General features: G+C 38.0%; 1 protein-coding gene and 1 long non-coding RNA gene across 9 annotated transcripts in view; one reads left to right on the top strand and one right to left on the bottom strand.

The window, feature by feature from the left end:
* The window catches only part of SYT1 (synaptotagmin 1), a 541,941-nt gene that overhangs the window by 399,823 nt on the left and 123,435 nt on the right, over positions 1-18,683 (top strand). For all 3 annotated transcript variants that reach the window (XM_025439372.3, XM_035698794.2, XM_049094044.1), the window contains one exon: positions 1,387-1,554. In XM_025439372.3, the coding sequence (XP_025295157.3) occupies positions 1,387-1,554 (168 nt within the window). The remainder of the gene's footprint in view (positions 1-1,386; positions 1,555-18,683) is intronic.
* Positions 1-18,683, bottom strand: part of LOC112654769 (uncharacterized) — a 312,057-nt gene that overhangs the window by 160,815 nt on the left and 132,559 nt on the right. The window lies entirely within an intron of this gene.

The raw sequence follows: 18,683 nt of genomic DNA on the forward strand, positions 1-18,683 counted from the left end.
ATTCACTTGTCCCGGGCCTTTCAGCTGGAAAGTGGGAAAACCTAGGCCCAAGACAGCCTAACACCAAGACAAGTCTAAGAATGTTTGGACTAACGTTCTTTCAGTAGAATCAGCAAAAAATCCAGGGTGATTTCAGAAATAATATGAAATTTTAAAAGTTTATCCTCATTTCATCATTCTAAAATTCATCTCTTCCTTTGAAATCAGTGGTTTGGAGGGGTTTATTTTTTTTCTTCTAAAATGGAAAAAGTATTGTTCCTACATTTTAATCAAAGTATTTTAATCAGACTCCAAATAGATGACAATTAAGTGACAAAAAAACAAACTCTTAAACTAAAATTTCTTATACATATATGGTCAAATATGCTTCCCTCCCCTTCCTTTAATATACAGAGTTCATGGAGAAATGTTTGATGGAGCAAAGACAACCATTTACACTGATAAATAAAAATTGATTGAAACTTCAATACAAGTCTAAACAATTTCTTAATTAGGCATTTCTACCCAGTTACTGAAGTGTAGCTTACTTAGAATGCACTACTTTCTCTGCATATTAAAAATGTCACTAATAAAAATCCCAACCCATAGCATCTGTCCCAGATCTTTCTGAACAGCTGGAGAATTCATCAGTTCTTGGCCTTTTGCCATGACTTATCCTAAAGTGTCATACCTAAGAATGAACTTCAAGATCTATATTACAATGCATCTCTGATACTCAAAACATCAATTTTCTAGTCAGCTCTTGTCAATCAGTAAATTATTTTAGGCAATAGGTGAGGCAACTTGTGAATTTCATTTAAATCCTTTCTGACTTCTAGCACGTCTTTTCCTAAATCACTACTCCATTCAACTGTGGCATCCAAATGGCTCGAAAGAGTTAACAGAACTTTTGAAGCAAGTTTTGTACCCCAAATAAGCTATACCCTGACAATGTAACTAATCATAACAATGATTAGAAAAATCTTCTACAAGTAAAACTCACACGGTCAAATGCAATTAAGCTTGGTTTATTCTTCTATTAAATAAATTCCCACCTGAAAGAGCTACTAATCATTCAAATGATAAATATTTAAGTGCCTACTGTGTGCCAACACCACTAAACCTTAAAGTGTTCATAGCATGACTAATAGCAAGACTTATTATCATTAATGCTAACAGCTTCAAGAACTTTAGGATAAAGTAATAAAAATGACTATGGCTAAGTCTCTATTTTTCTCCTAACTTAAGCCTTGAGCAGTTATTCAAGTGATTCACTTAAAAAAAAAAAAAGCATGATTATACCGTTTTGTTTATCCAGCTTGAGTATTAAAATTAAATACTGTAAACAAGTAACCTGTTTTAAGCTTTTTTGTGACCAGATTTTTATCTTCACCTCTTTTTATTTAGGTGCCGTACTCAGAACTGGGAGGCAAAACCCTGGTGATGGCTGTGTATGATTTTGATCGTTTCTCCAAGCATGACATCATTGGGGAATTTAAAGTCCCCATGAACACAGTGGATTTCGGTCATGTAACTGAGGAGTGGCGCGATCTGCAAAGTGCGGAGAAGGAAGAGGTAAGGAAGACATTAGCTTTTTTAATATGACAAGCTGTACTTGCCAGTTGCTGCTCACATTATAACCTACTGAGAGATGCTCTCTACGAAGGATGATGTGGGACTCTAGCTGCTGACAGCTGGCAAAATAGGGTTAAGGGATTGCATAACCTCATTAAAAAGTATACAGGTCTTCTGGGTCTTATTTGAAAGAAAAGAGAAAGATTTATGCACTGTGTCTATTGAGAATTCCCTGGACACACACACACACACGCCCACTATCTGTTACTAAAAAGCTTACAAAATGCCAGACACGCACACATCTACTTTTTTAAAAGGACAGTGAAAAATCATCTTATTCTTTGTATTTTTTCCACAATCATTTTGTGTTTTCTACATAGGTTATGTAGCTATTAAACAGAAATAAAAGAGCACTTTTCCCTTGATTATTTCTGCATACCACAGACTGTTCATTGTTTCTCCTACAGATATCAGAGCATGATGGGTGGAATATCAAATATAATTCACAAAGGCTGATATTAAAATCCATTTTTTAAATGACTCACATTTTTATAGTACTCTTCACATTGTTTTTTTCCCAGTTTTAATAGTTCAGCCCAGGATTTTTCTGTGATTTAAAATGGGAAGTTCAATATCCTTAGTGCATTTAAACTACATAATAATCAATTCTATTTGATTATGCTATGCCTGCCTCGTGCTTTTCTGTGCAAATGTCTCAACAGGCCAATATCAGAAAGGCAAACAAGTCTAGCTTCTCTGATTTCCTAAGGCGACTCCTTTTCTAGCCATTTTTGGGTCCTGACAATCCCTTGGGGAGATTATACACCCATGGGATTGTCAACAGCCTCCATCCTTCAGGATTCCTAAGACTGTGTAAGGTGTGATCACTTTGAGTCCACTAGGGAGATCAAAGAGTGGCTCAAGCCTTCTGAGAAATTCAACCAAGCCTATCACCTGGGAGTCCTCTCAACCTAATATTTTCTGGGACCAGTGAAACTAAGTGAGGCTTTAGAGCAGGTTTGTTGATTGCTATACCGAAATCAAATCTTATTAGTGCTCTAAGATTATTATGTGGTTGTAAAAAAGGAATAAAAAGTATTTGAGTTAAGCTCTACTTTCCTTTTGGAAAGAAAGATATATAACTTAACCAAATATATTAGTTTAAATTAGATTCTTGGATATTGAAATGAATTTAGTCCCACTGTGGATATTCAAAAACTACCCAAGGATAATATTGAGTTTTTAAATTTTGTTATTTTTATAAGTAGTTCTTCTCTTTGAGTGAACTAATATCAATATCAAATCCAACATCTCTTTGAAAAGAATCACTTGATTATAATGTTTCTAATCATTTCACAAAGTAATGAGTTGTTTCATTGAATTTTTATATTTCATTGAAATGTTTTACTCTGTAAATGCCTTGCAGTTGGGGTGCAAAGTGGGACTGTAACAAATATTAACTGAAGGGTTTTCATTAGCTGATTGGCTAATCGTTAGCTTATTGGTTAAGTGTTGAAATATGACCCACTCGGGGCACCTGGGTGGCTCAGTTAGGTTAAGCATCTGCCTTCAGCTCAGGTCATCATCTCAGGATCCTGGGATTGAGCCCCATGTCCTTGGACTCCCATTCAGCAGGGAACCTGCTTCTCCCTCTTCCTCCGCCCCTCTCCTGCTCATTCTCTCTCTCTCTCTCTCTCTCTCTCTCTCTCTCTCAAGTAAATAAAATCTAAAAAAAAAAAAAAAAAAAAAAATGACCCACTCTTGCTTCAAAATGGCTCCTGGTCCACAGTTCCTGGCTCATACCCCTCACTTTCACCTGATAACTATCAAGTGATGGTGGTATTCCAAGATCACACTGGACTGGGTTTCTGAAAAGCTGACCAGTATTTTTGCCTGAGTTAAGAAAATGAAAGCCATTGAGCGGTTTTCCTCTTTCAAAAATTCTCTGAATATGGGCAGAGTTTGAGACTTGACAGTAAGCTGACCGGCTTACCTCTAAAATCTAAAAGAGTAGATAGACTGCCTCCAAAGAGTCACATTTTTCTTCTCACCCTCTTACTTGCCCTCTTCTTTCTCTCTGTTCTATTTTTCTTCTTCATGTCTTTTCTCCCTAAGACTTTTTGTAGCCCAACTCATTCAAAAATATTATATGGATAAATATCCACATACATTGTAGTATATAGTATCCACTATACATTGCTACATTTCTGGAACTGTGTAGGTACTAAAGAAAGTGAAACAACACTGCTCTTGCTCTCATGGTGTACAGTGTGGTCTCCTCGTCCTTCCCCATGTTAGTGTTTGCCTTGTTTATTGTCAGTGACCCTGGTTTCTGGTCATCTTGGAGATCAACCACTCCTGGGTTTCAATTCTGATGAGTCCATTTACTAGCTCAGAGAAGTTGGACATATCACTTAAGCTCTCTAAAATTCAGTTTTTTGATCAAGAAAGTGGTTTAACATTATCTACCCCTTGTTTTCAGATTAAGTAGGACAGAGTATAAAGTGCCTAGTATAGAGCCCAATATGTGAGAAGTGTTCTGCAAGCAAGAAATCTCCCATTCTTTCTTCTTGGCCACTCTTTTTTGTGTTCTCTTTCACTTTGTGTTTTTACCTTCCTATTCATTCTGGCCTTTCCCCTCTATCCAAATCTACTTCTCTCCTTTTTCTCATCACCATTGTATTTACTGAACGTCTCTGCAAGTTTTTAATGGGAAATAATTCTACAAGTACATTCTTAAACTCCTGAGACTTCCCTCATTGATATCTACTTAGGAATAGTAATTTTTGGTTTGAAATTGAGTGACTATTTTCTTTTATCATGTTATAGGAAGTCTCATAAAACAGATATCTAGCTTACAAAGTACCTCTGGATGACTAGAACCAGGTATAAACTTCTCATAATAAATGAAGTGAGATTCCAATCACATTTTTTTTACCTGAAGAATTATTCTTGCTGATATATGCTCTATTTTTTTTCATGCTACTGTCCATTAACTGCAGAAAATTATAGTTGTGTGAATGAATTGCAGTCTTAAATTGACTTTGGTTCTCACAATTTTAAAGATATTGTTTTTCCGTTCTACATGAACAATTCTTCTCATGATTTTCATTTTTCTTCATCTCAAAGTGTTAAGTATTATTTTTAATATCATAATGAGTGGAAGATATCTACAAAAGAGGGGAAAAAGGAATTCAAGAAACAGCTTTGGAATCTAGAAACTGAACCACTCATCACAGTAGTCTGGTTCAGGGTGACAACTGGATTTAAACAGGTTAAATCCAACGCACTGAGATCCAACCCTGTGATTTTTGGCTTTGTTGCCAGAAAGCTGAAAAATATAAAAGTCATAAGATGATGAAGCAACAATGCAAGTTAAAAATTTGTTATTTTAGCAATCAACTAAATGTGCAAGCGATTTAGGGAAGGAGCCTTACCTGAAAGTTACCAAACACATGTTGAAAACGTAAGGTGTGTCAAAGAGATAAGCTACGCCAGGAAAAGCCCTAGCGAGCACATGGCTCCCACTGGTAGATTCTAGCCCTTAGGGAAAGCATTTCTGGTTAGGTTTCCATTCTGACTTGATAAGTTTCTCTGACAGAATCAAAGCCACCTTACTGGTTTAAGTTCACCCACATTCTCTCTCCTTCCACCTCCCAACAGATGAAGATGGAATTTGACTTTATGGACCACTAGATCTTTTTCTTCCTTTTGTTTCTTTAAAACAGAAATGTATATCCTCGGAGTGGAGAGACAGTAACATAAAACTTATTTTCCCTTTTTTTTAGAATAGAGTCTCAAAAAACATCCTTTTACAAAAGGTTTTTAGTCACTTATTTGCAAAACGTTTCTAGTATGTATAACTTCAGGCTATGTTCTTGAGGTATTCTTCTTAATCATTCAAAAAATATTGATGCCACCCACAAGTCAAACCTGAACCCAGCCTTCAAGCTTTTAGAATAGTCCATTAACGTGAGACAGCTGCTTACTTATTTCAGATGGTACAATCAATGGCTATCATTCCATTTTTCTTTTTAAATTTTATTTATCATTTAGAAATTGTCTCAGTTCTGTACCCCAGCATCATCTGTAGTCCAGCATCTTTAAAGCACTTAGATCCTTTTTATTTTATCATTTTGTCCCTAATTTTTAATGTACTTTTAACCCCCATGGCCTCCACTATTTATCTCTAAAGACAGCATAAGAAATAGATACTACCAGAAAACAACTGAGGGTTTTTTGATTTTCGAGTAAGTCTAGCTTATGACTTTACCAGTACTATTCTTTTTCCTCCATTAGAGAATAAGTCTATCACCTCTGCTTTGTGTAGAATTCATTAAAGAGTGATTTTTAAATGAGATTCTGTAATCCAGTGCAAATGGAAAAAAAATTGATTGCTGAATTAAAGCTAGTTGAGACATAATTTAATTAGTACCCAAGCAGAAGGGAAGAGAAACTACTTTAGTGCCTTAATAGAAAATCAATTTTGCAACAAAATTTCACATTTTTAAGCCTAATTAGAAAAACATTTACTTCACAGGAAAGCATTTGGACAATACATATTCAGTCAAATGGCAAAAGCTGTTCAGCATCCAATGGTAAATTACTTGATATTTCTTTGGAATGGGTTAAACTCATCATTCCTTATGACATATTTTATGTCCAAAGATCATAAAAGAACTGATGTTATTTCTAAGTATACTTAGCAGTCAGATGGTAACTCATGCCCTCTGAGAGTCTCTGCAAAATAAATCAATGCCCTGAAAGAAAATCCTCACAAAAGGTTAACTGGTGGAATTTTAAACATGGATGCCAATAAGAACCTTCCTTGTCATTCACAAACTATCTCATTAGAGAAATCCAACAAAGACACTTATTTTGATCCATAACATTACAGAAATTTATATTTATTTGTCTTTGCTTCCTTGTGCATCTTTTACCCCTTCCCCTTTCACCCCTGCCCAGACTCTAAGCTTCATCCCAACAGTGGCCATATCTGTTGTTCCCCACTATGAAACCAGTTTGATCACAGAAGCAAGCACATAGTAGGTGTGCAAAAATATTTTTTTTAAGATTTTATTTATTTATTTATGATAGAGAGAGGAGAGGCAGAGACACAGGCAGAGGGAGAAGCAGGCTCCATGCCGGGAGCCCAATGCAGGACTCAACCCCGGGTCTCCATGATCATGCCCTGGGCCAAGGCAGGCGCCAAACCGCTGAGCCACCCAGGGATCCCACCAAAATATTTTTGATTGAAGGAATACAGGAAGGTGTTTATTATGCTGTGAGATGTTTCAAAATTCTCTTCTGAAAGTCCATATCAATAACAGTAATTCTGGGGATGCCTCAAGGGCTCAATCCCTTAAGCATCTGCCTTGGGCTCCAGTCATGATCCCATGGTGCTGGAATCAAGCCTCACATCAGGCTCCCTGCTCCATGGAAAGCCTGCTTCTCCCTCTCCCTCTGCTTGTTGCTCCCATCTGTATGTGTGTTTGCTCTCTATGTCAAACAAAATCTTTAAAAAATAATAATAGTAATTCTATTCTTGTATAAATGAAGTCCAGAGTTTCTGAAAGCTCATCAACAAAATATCCTAGCACTAAACAATGAAAATTGTTTGATGCCTTTTTGAGTATTTTGATCTGTTTCTTAAAGATTTCATTTATTTACTTGAGAGAAAGAGAGAGCGAGCGTGCAAGTGAGTGAGGGTAGGACAGAGACAGAGAATCTCAAGCAGACTCCATGTTGACCATGGGGTCCAATGCGGGGCTCTATCTCATAACGCATGAGATCATCACCTGAGTCAAAACCAAGAATTGGATGCTTAACCGACTGAGCCACCCAGGCACCCCGGTCTGTTTCTTTTAAAAGAGAGGCAGTTAGATGCTTAGCCAAACCACTGTTGTTACTGCTTTTGTTGATGGTCATAAAAATGACAGTTGTTTTTGTTAAGGTTTATTCAGTATGTCGTTCTTTTTAACCTTCTTGTCACCCTGTTTCCATGATGCAGAGAGAGCTTGCAGTTTAGCTTAGTTTAACTTTATCTGAAGTTAAGACTTAGTTAAATCTATGATGTAAGTCTCTGCTTGCAACATGGAAATTTACCGAGAAGGAAGTGGAAAAGAATCAGCTCCAAGGAGAATTCAAAGAATATAAACAAATATCTAAGTTTATCATGGAGTATTTATTGCTAGTTAGATTTATAACAGAGTAGGTATGATACAGTGGTACTGAGTTGTCTTATATTAAGACCATGATATATTTTAGTGCATTTAGTATGAGACTTCAAACATAATAATTCCATTTCAACTATTACAAAAGTAGAATTGCCCTTGATTTTTTGGTATGTTTTTGGCCATAGCTATGGTTTACTTGATTTTGAGTCTTTGGTCAGAATTTCAAATCATATCTATATTGCTATGCATAGTAAGTATTATCTGCTCCACGATGTGGTTTCTGAGAACATCATAGGAAAAAGCAAGTAACTTGAAATATCCCTCTAGTGTGTAGTGTATAATTTGATTGCCTTTCTAGTTAAAAAGACTTTTCATGCACAAATGGACAAAACCAAATTCTCACTTCACTGAGTTTCTAAATGAAAATTTAATATCATTTTATTTTTCATTGTGAATTCTCTAGAAAAATAACCTAAATTTAGACTTTAAAGAATGAAATTGGAGAAATGAATGGGAGACTGAATATTTTCAAAATACCCTTTGATGACCTTGCATTGTCATAGTTTAACCTGCTGCATTACCCTCCCCTTCACAACTCTCACCACCCAGACACCCCTGCTTTCATTTCCAAAATTCACATTCATTAAAACTTACTTTAACTTCTCTATCTAAGCTATAAACACAAGTAATAGTAAAAGCTACCTTTTATGAGTGTCCACTGAATGCCAACAAAAGTAATTCTCACAGCACTCTTCAAAACTGGTGTTATTATATCTGTTTTACAAAATGAAGGGATAAGACCTGAAGCCAAGCAAAGTCTAAGCAATTTCTCCAAGTTCATACAACCAATGCCAGAGCTAAAATCCAAACACAGGTCTCAAGCCTATACTCTTTCTGTTTAAACATACCATCTTCAATAGACAATCTTTTCCAGTCTTTTCAGCCCCAAAATATACCTGTAAATTCTTTTTTTTTGTAAATTCAAATGCAAAAACAGAAAACTAACTGATGCAGACTAGTTTTTCTCAGCTTTGGTCTTTTTTTTCCCCCAGAGTCTTGACATTTGGTGAGTTTTTTTTTTTTTTTTTTGACAACTTGCAACTGGTTAAAACCTCCATATATATTTTCCCTCTCAAATTTATAATACATTGCAAATGTATGTAACATAGCAAAAAAAACCAGCTCTGGCATTTTGTTACTTCTTAATATTTCACAAATACTCAGCATGAATTCCTGCCCAAGATACAAAGTCTTAAATACAAAGGTACTCATTAACACAAACATGTTATTATTTACTCATGAGTGCTAATGAATTTAATGAAGGCAGAAGGATTTTGCTTTCCATTTAAAAAAAAAATTCTTCATTAAATAGAATATAAATTCCCATTTATTCATTTAAAATATATTGAGTATCTGTGAAATCAGTATATAAAAGTATATTGCAAAGTGTATGAAGTATATAAAACAGATAATTAAGCATCACATATGGGAAGTGGCAATAATAGTAACAAAACTTTATAATGCAAAATTACAAAAGCTTCAGGAAGAGCCAAGTAAGAAGTATAAATTCAAATGTACCATATGTTTTAAACAAGAAAAGGTATGGACAGGGAAGCTCCACTGAAGACTTGAAAAACGTGAACCAGTCTTTAAACAGGAGAATTTGAATAGGCAGAAAGAAATGGAGGATGCCCTCCAGAAATGAAAAAAAGATCAGCAAAAGCAAATTTAAAGAGCTGAGACTGCCAATGACAGGCCCACTAAGAGTGAAGTGAAAGCTTGAATAGATAACCTCCAACCGAATAAATAAGACTCGAGTAGTTTAGTGACAGTTTGTCCCTTAAATATCAGCCTGATGAATCTAGACTTGGGTCACTAAGTGAAGCTTGTTCTTCCCAAAGATTAAGAGTTGGAATAGGAGACCCAGACCCACATCTGCGCCAGACACACTACTAACTGCTTTTCCTACACTATTTCATGTAATTCTTGGGGGCAGTCCTATGGGGCAACTCTTCTTACCCCTATTTCACTTAGTAGAAAATATAATTTGCCTAAAGCCACCCAGGAAATAAAACAACAGAGCACAGATTTAGACTCAGGTCGGCCTGAATCAGCAGCCCGTTTTCTCTCTACTATATTGCCGCTCAGTTGACTAAAGCTCAGTGAGTACAAGGATGCTGTCTATCTCATTTACCTGATCTCCAGGACCTAGCACTGCATCTTGAACATCCAAAGTCCTTAATTGTTTCCAACTGAATTGAACAAATTAGAATCAAATGAGAATTTTATTTATCAAACATACATCCTGAGTTTTACCACCTTCAGGGAAGTCATGTTTGAAGGATGCCCTGGTATCCGTATGGTATTTTTGAATTCTATTTCCTCTCTCCAGAAGTCTTTCTTAGTGTACAGTACATTCTTTTCTCCTCGATAGTGACTTGTTTTTGTCTCCACAAGGTAATTTTTACCTTCACCTTTGCCATAAACTAATTAGGGTCAAGTAGGAGTTGATGATCAAATTGAGAAAAATAGTTTTAGTTACTGTGGTAAAATAAAGATGATGAATGTTCTTGTAAGATTTATATTCTGACTCTGACCAAATGTTTTGAACATCGGCATCATTTTGTGGCCTCTCAAGTGGGTCACCGTGGGAAAAATTATTAGGAGATACAAGTTCTGACACATAAAATACTAAGGAATCCAACTGTTTTAATAGAAACTGATGTAGGGGTTAGTTTTCCTTTTAACTCAAAGAATATAAGGGTTTTCAGTTAAGTTTCGATTAAAGCAAAGTGGTTTAGAAGCATAGATTTTTGAATATGGATTGGTAGAGCAGCAAGTGAAGAGTGGGAGTCGAAATGGGAACAAACAAACAAAAAAAAAAGAAATGGGAACAAACAGAAAACCGAAGAATGAGAAAAAGAACACAGATCAGAGCAGTCTTGCCTACATCAGGTTTATTACTGAAATAGTGAAGAGGTTTTTGAGTGGGAAACGTGACTGATGCAGGAGAGTGTCTTAGTCTGTTGTGACCTCCATCTTCCGCACAGTTGGATCTTTTGCAATGTAATCCTTTCTGGAGGAGTTTATCGTATGTTTTGGAACACTTTTTTATTATCTTGTTTATGAATTCTTCACACTAAATGTTTTTACCTTCTCTCTTACTCCTACCACACTCTAAGCAGGCCAAATGTTTGTACTGTGAAATCTGTAATCCTTACAATCTGTTACTCTGCAAGTAGATGAAATGTCAGCAATGGAGTTGTACTGTGTGTAGTACAGAATAAAGGAGAATGAGAACTCACTGAAAAACATGAGCTTGAATAATTAAGAGATAAAAGAGAAGGAGCATCCCCCACCCACACTTGTTTTAAACAAGGCTAAAAGTTTTTTTATGAATTTTACAAACAAGAGTCTTTAAATCATTGTTAATTTTATTCACTTATTCCCTTATTTATTCAACATATATATAGAAAGCCCCTTTTATGAGCCAGGGACCGGGCTAGTTTGCAAGAATGCAATGGTGAAGGAGACAGACCCATTCAGCTTAGTCAGTTATACTTTAATGGTGAAACAGCACTGTAGGGGAGATTTAAAGCTCTGGACCTGGACTCAACCTACCCAGACCCAACCATGACTCCCCTTGCTATTGGTGTGTCCTTGGGCTTGTTACTTAACCCTTCTGTAAAATGGGTTATTACCTACCTGCATGAGCTATCGTACACTCCAAACGAGAAAATTCACATGAAGCACGTAGAATAATTCTTGGAACCTAACAAACTCAAATAAATGTCATTCTTATTATTGGGAACACAGACCAGTGCCCTTCTTTCCTTGTCAGCAGAAAAACCATTGCTCTGACCTGTATCTTTCGTCTTACGAAGAGAGTTGGACAGACTAAGGGTTCAGAGAGCTTTCACTGTCATGCATGTTTTGATAAAAAGGAGGTATCTGAGCTTAGACCTCATGTCTGAGAGACTGTGGGGCATGGAAAGAGAGCATAAATGATAACGCAGGGTAAGACTTACCATGCAGGAGTGGAAGATGGCATAACACAACATGGCCCCAATGACTGTGCACCGCTCTATGCCCTGACACCACAAAAAAGAACTCAAAGTTCAGGCGCTCCTATAAGCCAAAAAAACTGACCATAACTAGTGTTTGCAAGAATGTGGAAAAATCAAAACCCTCATGCATTTCTAGTGGGAAAATAAGATGGGGTAGCCACTTGGGAAAAAGTTTAATAGTTCCCCAAAATATTAAATGGAGAGTCATCATATGACCCAGCAATTCAACTCCTGAGTATATACTCAAGAGAAATGGAGACACATGGCCACACCAAAAAAAAACCAAAAACAAAAACCTGCATGAGAATGTTCACAGCAGTATTTTTCATAATTGCCAAAAAGTAGAAAGCACTCAAATTTCCATCAGCTGGTAAGTAGTATAAACATGCTATATCCACACAACAGAATACTTTTCAGCCACACACCAAAAAAGAAATGCTGCACTGATACATGCTCCAACATGGATGAACCAGAATAGACAAATCCACAGACAGGAAGCAGACTAATGGTTGCCAAGGGCTGCGAGTTGTGGGGGGAGGAATGAATAATAACCACTAATGGGTATGGGTTTCTTTGTGGGGTGATGAAAAGATTCTAAAATTAGTGGTGATGGTTACACATTTCCACAGATACCAAAATCCATTGAATTATACACTTTTTAAGAGGATGAATTTTATGTTAGGTGAATTATATCTCTGGAAAGCAGCTTTTAAAAAAGAGTTTCAAGCACTGAAACCCGAAATATGGAAGCATGATGTCTGACGTTGATTGAGAGCTTCATTTGAAACAGCACTCAGGGGTGCTGGGAGTTCTCTCCTGATGTGGTTTGAAAAGTTTAGAGATGCTTCCTCAAAATATTCTAGTTTCCCTTTGAACCACAGCATTTGTCTCCAAGATCATGCTCCTCACCACATGACTTGATTTAAAGTCATGATTTAAAGTCAATACTAAGATCCCCAGGCCATGTGGCTAGCCAACGAGAACTCAGGAATTCAAACACGTTTTTTTTTCTGATTCCAAAGTCATGTTTCTACTGGCCTCTGCCTCTCGGGGTAGAAAGCGTGAGCCTTAATTCTCCTGACATAAAAACACTGCTTGAAATATGAAGACTAATCCATTTATAGCCTGTCTTCATACCATAGCTTCTCAGATTCTCCAAGTCATTTGCTTGCTCCTTTCTGGACCTTTTCTAGCAACATTACACCTTTTTTGAAGTAGAAGCTGATAGATAATTCTTTTTTTTTTTTTTTTTTTAATTTATGATAGTCACAGAGAGAGAGAGAGAGAGAGGCAGAGACACAGGCAGAGGGAGAAGCAGGCTCCATGCACCGGGAGCCTGACATGGGATTCGATCCCGGGTCTCCAGGATCGCGCCCTGGGCCAAAGGCAGGCACCAAACCACTGCGCCACCCAGGGATCCCTAGAAGCTGATAGATAATAAAATGCACTCCTATGAAATGTACAATTCAATGCCTCTTGACAGTTTTGTCCACCAGTATTACCACCACTCCAGGCAAGCTGCAGAACGTTTCTTGCCCCCAACAAGTCCCACATGCCTCTTTGCAATCAATCCCCAGCTCCTAGAGGTAATTTGTTCTGCTTTTTCTCACCATGGATTAACTTGTCTGTTCTTGAACTACATGTAAACGGAATCATGCTATTTTGTGTCTGGCTTCTTTTTCTTCCAGATGTTTCTGAGATCCTTCCTACAGTTGCATATGCAGCAGTTCACTCCTTAATACTTAGTATGAATAGGCCACAATTTATCCATTTTCGTGTTGATGGACTTTTGGCATTGTTTTCCAATTTTGAAATATGATGAACAAAGCTGTCATAAATGTACAGCTTCCTGTGGACACATGTTTTCATTTCACCTAGCACTACCAGGTCATATGTAAGCATATATCATGCATTTTTAAGCTAAAGAGACCAGAACCCCAGGTAATAGTCTATGTAGGAAAACACTGTGATACTCACTGTCTGAGATTCAATAGCACTTTCTTCTCATTCTAAGGAGCCTCCCTGATGATGCTCGGCTCTCTTTTGCCTTTGACCCTGGCAGTGTATTATCTATGTGATACCACACGCTCGACACATCATTACCCACAGCTTTGGTTTCCAGGTGGAAGTGCTTAGCCACATAACATGCTCATACATGGAAAGATGCCTTGTTCACCTGTTTCGTCGACAACACAGGTGGAGTATGAGCTCCTTATAAGTAAGGAAACTATTTCCTTTTGCACAACATAGGAGTTAAATTTCAGGAAAAAGTGTGGCACGGGTCAAATGAGGATGTAATTCAGGGTCCAAATCCCATAAACTTTTTGAACCTCATTTCTTTATCTGAAAAATGTAATATAGATTATGTACTTTTATGTTTGAAAATTGTTTCTTCCAATGATTTTCAGTAAATATAGAGTCAGGTAACCCGTTAAAACAACCTAATTTTAGAATATTTCCATCACCCCAAAAAGAAACTTCATACCCATTTGCAATCACTCCTATTCCTATGCTCTGTCCAGAGGCCACTGTTAATACTTTCTACCTCTATGGATTAGCCTATTCTAGACATTGCATATCAGTGTAATCCTGTAATACGTGGCCTTAAAAAGACTGAGACACCTGAGTGGCTCTGCTGGTTAAGCATCCAACTCTTGATTTCAGCTCAGGTCATGATCTCAGGGTTTTGAGATGCAGCCCCATGTGAGGCTCTGCGCTGGACGTGGAATCTGCTTAAGATTTTCTCTCTCTCTCTCTCTCTCTCTCTCTCTCTCTCTCTCTCTGTCTCTCTCTCTCTCTCCCCCCCCTTTTCCTCCCTGCCCCAAGCCCCTCTCCCCCCTGCTCCCATCCCCACCTTGTGCTCTCCACCCCCCAAAAAAAGTCTAATGTCAAATAAATTCCTAAAATAAACAGACACCTTGAGTAATGAATCACTGTTTCATGGGGAAAAGTCCACTGTTTGCTGTTTAACAGTTTCAGGTATTTCCCCTCTCGCTGTAGGGCCAGTGATGGTCTCAATATCCCTGGGCCACTTCTGCCCACCCTTTCCAGATTTCAGGTGTCTGCAGGCAAAGTGGAATGGCACTTAAGCTTTTGGAAAAGCCAAGGGAAGAATTCTCTGTCGGTCTGCTTCCAACAGAACGACCGTTGGCACCTGCTGGGTCCTGCCAGCTTCATCTCCTCTCTTCCCTGTTCTTGGTCTCTTGACAAGAGGGAACTTAGGGAACAAATAAACTGTGTAGCTTTTTTGTTCCACTTTCAATGTCCCTCGAGTCACTAATACTGTGCAATTATATTCTCCGCGAGATGGCTGGGTATACGTCACTGTGCTCACCGGCGCGTCGTTCTCCTGGGCTCCAGGAGCTGGCAAATTTCTGGCTTGGAAAACAAGAGAGCCTGGGGCGGGAGGAGAACTCAGAGCCCAGCAAACCCAAGCCACAGGCAAACCATCTAGTTTACCCTTAAAATGCTTAGAGGGTGGTGTTCTTAGAAGTCCTGCCTTCCGTCCTAGAGTGAGCCCCTGCTTTTTTAACATCCTTTCTGAAAGTAACTTCTAAACCTGTATCTCTTTTCATGTGGAACACAGTCAGTTTATATTTAAAGATAATTTTCTGGACTTCAGGTAGACCGGAGTGCAGGGATGAGTATCTGGAAGTGAAGCGCAAGGGCCCACAGACAATGCTATTAAAAAGGAAGGAGTTTTTTTGTTTTTGTTTTTGTTTTTGGAAAATACTTGTAGCCCAGTCTTCTCATTCTCAAAGTTTCAAACACTTTGGAATGTGGCAAGAGGCCGTGTTTACCAAAAGTTAAGCAACTGCTCTTTAGTTTAAGATGTTGTTTCTACATAAATAAATCAATATTCTGACAAGGCACTCCCCTGAAGTTGTGCTCTCTGCTAGTGTTTGAGGAGAGAAGGGGGAAAAAATGCCTTTCTGGAACCAGCATGTCAGGAGTAGTCTGTTCTTAATTGTATCTCAGTGTCAAAAAATAAAAATAAAGTGAGATTAGAATTTAAAATAGGTCAAGAGTCTGGAGTAGTTATATGTTTTGAAGATAGAACACATTTTTGAACAGCTTAAGCCATCAAGAGAGAATGCAGACAGCCTTTGAAATACTTGCCTAATATAAAATCAACATCTATGTTTAACTTAGATTCTGAGGAGAGATGTACGCTCTGTTTGAGGTCACTGACTTTCCAAGTACTATCATACTGATATTTTGTTTATATTGAGGCCATGTTTGAAAATCACATAAAGGCTATGGGACCTGCATGTCACGGTAGGCTTGCCTGATTTTAGGGGGGGAAGCCATTCCTGTTTCTATTTGGTACACTGTATTTGCAAAGCTCTGTTACCTGGAAAAACCAGGTAGAGCAAGGCTTACCATATTTAAATGCACATCTCTTGAGGGTTTATATGAGCCAGGCAAGCACTGTGCCAAGTATGGTAGCTCATTGACTCTTCATAATGACACTATGGGTAGTTATTATTCCAAATGTATAGACAAAGAAGCCAAAACACAGAGAAGTTAAAAATTGCACCAGGTCCTGTAGCTAATGGGATGGCTGAAACTCAGACTTTTGTCTGACTCCAAACACTCATCCTTTCTGCTAAACAGCCTCTGAGAAGCAGGTTATAGGGCCTGTGCTAGGGATATTTTAATCTGCAAACACACGAACACACTGCACATGTCCTACAGTTTGCTTCCCTGACTCTGTTCTCCCAACTCCAAGGCCACTACCATGCTGTGCAAACGGAGGGCTGCAACAGCCTGCCTCGGTTTGCCGCCCTTATTACCAAGTCTCTGAGCTGCTCCCAGACTTTCTGGGGCAGTCTTTCAGTGGCAAAGATAGACCTGTGAAAGGTCCCACAGAAGATTCACATGTTTCTGCTCCCAAGTCTCTCCATCCCATCCTAGGATTTGTTCCATTCCATTATGCTCCAAGTTCCTGGAAACAGGAAATCATTGCTTCCATGTCTTTCTCTGCCTTTCCCTATAGCGGGTATGATGATGAACAGGGAACAGGACGTCCTACCTTACAATCATGAATAAAACACTAAAGATTATGGAAACGTCTTAATGTTCTCCAATGTTTAATTAGAAACAATGGAATGTACAGACTTTTTTTTTTTTTTTTGGAAAACAAGATATCTTTGTATGCTTAGAGTTCTCTAAGCCCCTATTATTCATAAAGCAATAGAAGAAGCTCCTTATTAACATCCAATTCTCTAGTCAGATACTGAGCTCTGCAGAAGTATGCAATTTTTGTCATTGCTAAAATCATTTTTAAAGAGCAATCTGCCAAAAATGGATGATTCCCCTATAAAATAATACAATTTGAAATATGGCACTATCCTCCTAGATTTCCATTTCAAAACCCTAACTCTTACAAGAAAAGGAAAAAGGACAGAAAAAAGCAAAAGCTACCTCTTATGAAACTAGATGATTACTAAATGAATGCCATCTAGTATCCAATTTGTTCTTTCTTCAAATCTCAAAGTTTCATATTTTGAAAAAGCCATTTTAGCATTCCCACCTGGAGATTTTCATGTCATCTTTGTAATAGGAGTTCCTTTAACCAGTTTCACATACAACTTGGCCAAATTTTTAAATATTTCTTTATGTCGGGTCTGAATTTTAGTGGGATAACTAGCCTTTATGAAATGAGTCATGGCTGGTGTCATTTCCAATCATGATTTTTCAAAGCCCTGCAAAGTTGCTGCCAATGCGGGAAACCACATCTGGCACCATCTATATCAGATGATTTCTGGAGACCTGGATTCTTGTCACCACCGCCACTGCCACCACCACCACCACCACCACCCCCAAACCCAACCTCTTCTACCTGCTAGCTTGTGCTCCCTCTTCATAAATTCCCTAATTTGGAGATTCCAATTGCTCATCAGTTTCCTTGGGAAGAAAAATAACTTACAAATTCAATTCAAATGTAAAATAAGTAAGTACAGTAGCTCATGCAATCTCACCAACTGTATGATAGTTAACCAAGTTTGCAAATAAAGAGAGGAGGCTCACAGAGGCTAAGAAACTTGTCCAAAATCACATAATGAGGAAGTATGACCAGAAATTCAAAGTCCATGGGTTTGACTTGTTCCAAAGTCCACATTAATTGTTATTTCTTCTATTTTGAAGTTCTTTTAGACCAAGGACTTCATATCAAATTCCTAGCACTGGAAGTTAGGAATGATTAGAGGAATGTATAAGGGACCTTGGTAATGAACTCATTAAGACCTTCAGCACATGATTCTGGTGGCCTTTTATGTGGTTTTTTTTTTTTAAATGGACTGAGAGACACCTGGGTGACTCAGTCAGTTAAACATCTGACTCTTGATTTTGGCTCAGGTCATGATCTTAAGAGGTGGTGAGATCAAGCCCCACATGGAACTCTGTGCTCAGCTGGAGCCTGCTAGAGATTCTCTCTCTCTCTCTTTCTCTGCCCCTCCTGCTGCCTGCTCTTGCTCTCGCTCGTGAGCTATCTAAAATAAATAAATAAATCTCTTTAAAAAATGGATTAAGGTTTTTCCTGAAGAAGTAATCAGTATCAGAAAGGTGCCTCTTTAAATTCCATGTGAGTCTGAGTTCCTGTACTTCACTCCTGGGTATGGTAAATGAAAGGAAATTATTTAGCTCAGTGACTATTACTCCAAATACAACAGGGCTAAACCTGAAGATAGAAAAGAGCTGAGACCTAGCTAAATTTTTAACAAGGCTGATTTAAGGCAGAGCTGCTCTGTGGGGCATTTGGTTCAAGTCTGAGATAAGTACTTACACCAGGATGTGTTGTACAAGTCACCAGGGGATGATCTCATGGCAAAACCCAGTACACAATCTCAAAGATCAAACCTCCTTTCAGATTCTCATGTTCTAC

This window comes from Canis lupus, chromosome 15, assembly GCF_003254725.2.
Source record: "Canis lupus dingo isolate Sandy chromosome 15, ASM325472v2, whole genome shotgun sequence".
Taxonomy (NCBI): Eukaryota; Metazoa; Chordata; class Mammalia; order Carnivora; family Canidae; genus Canis; species Canis lupus.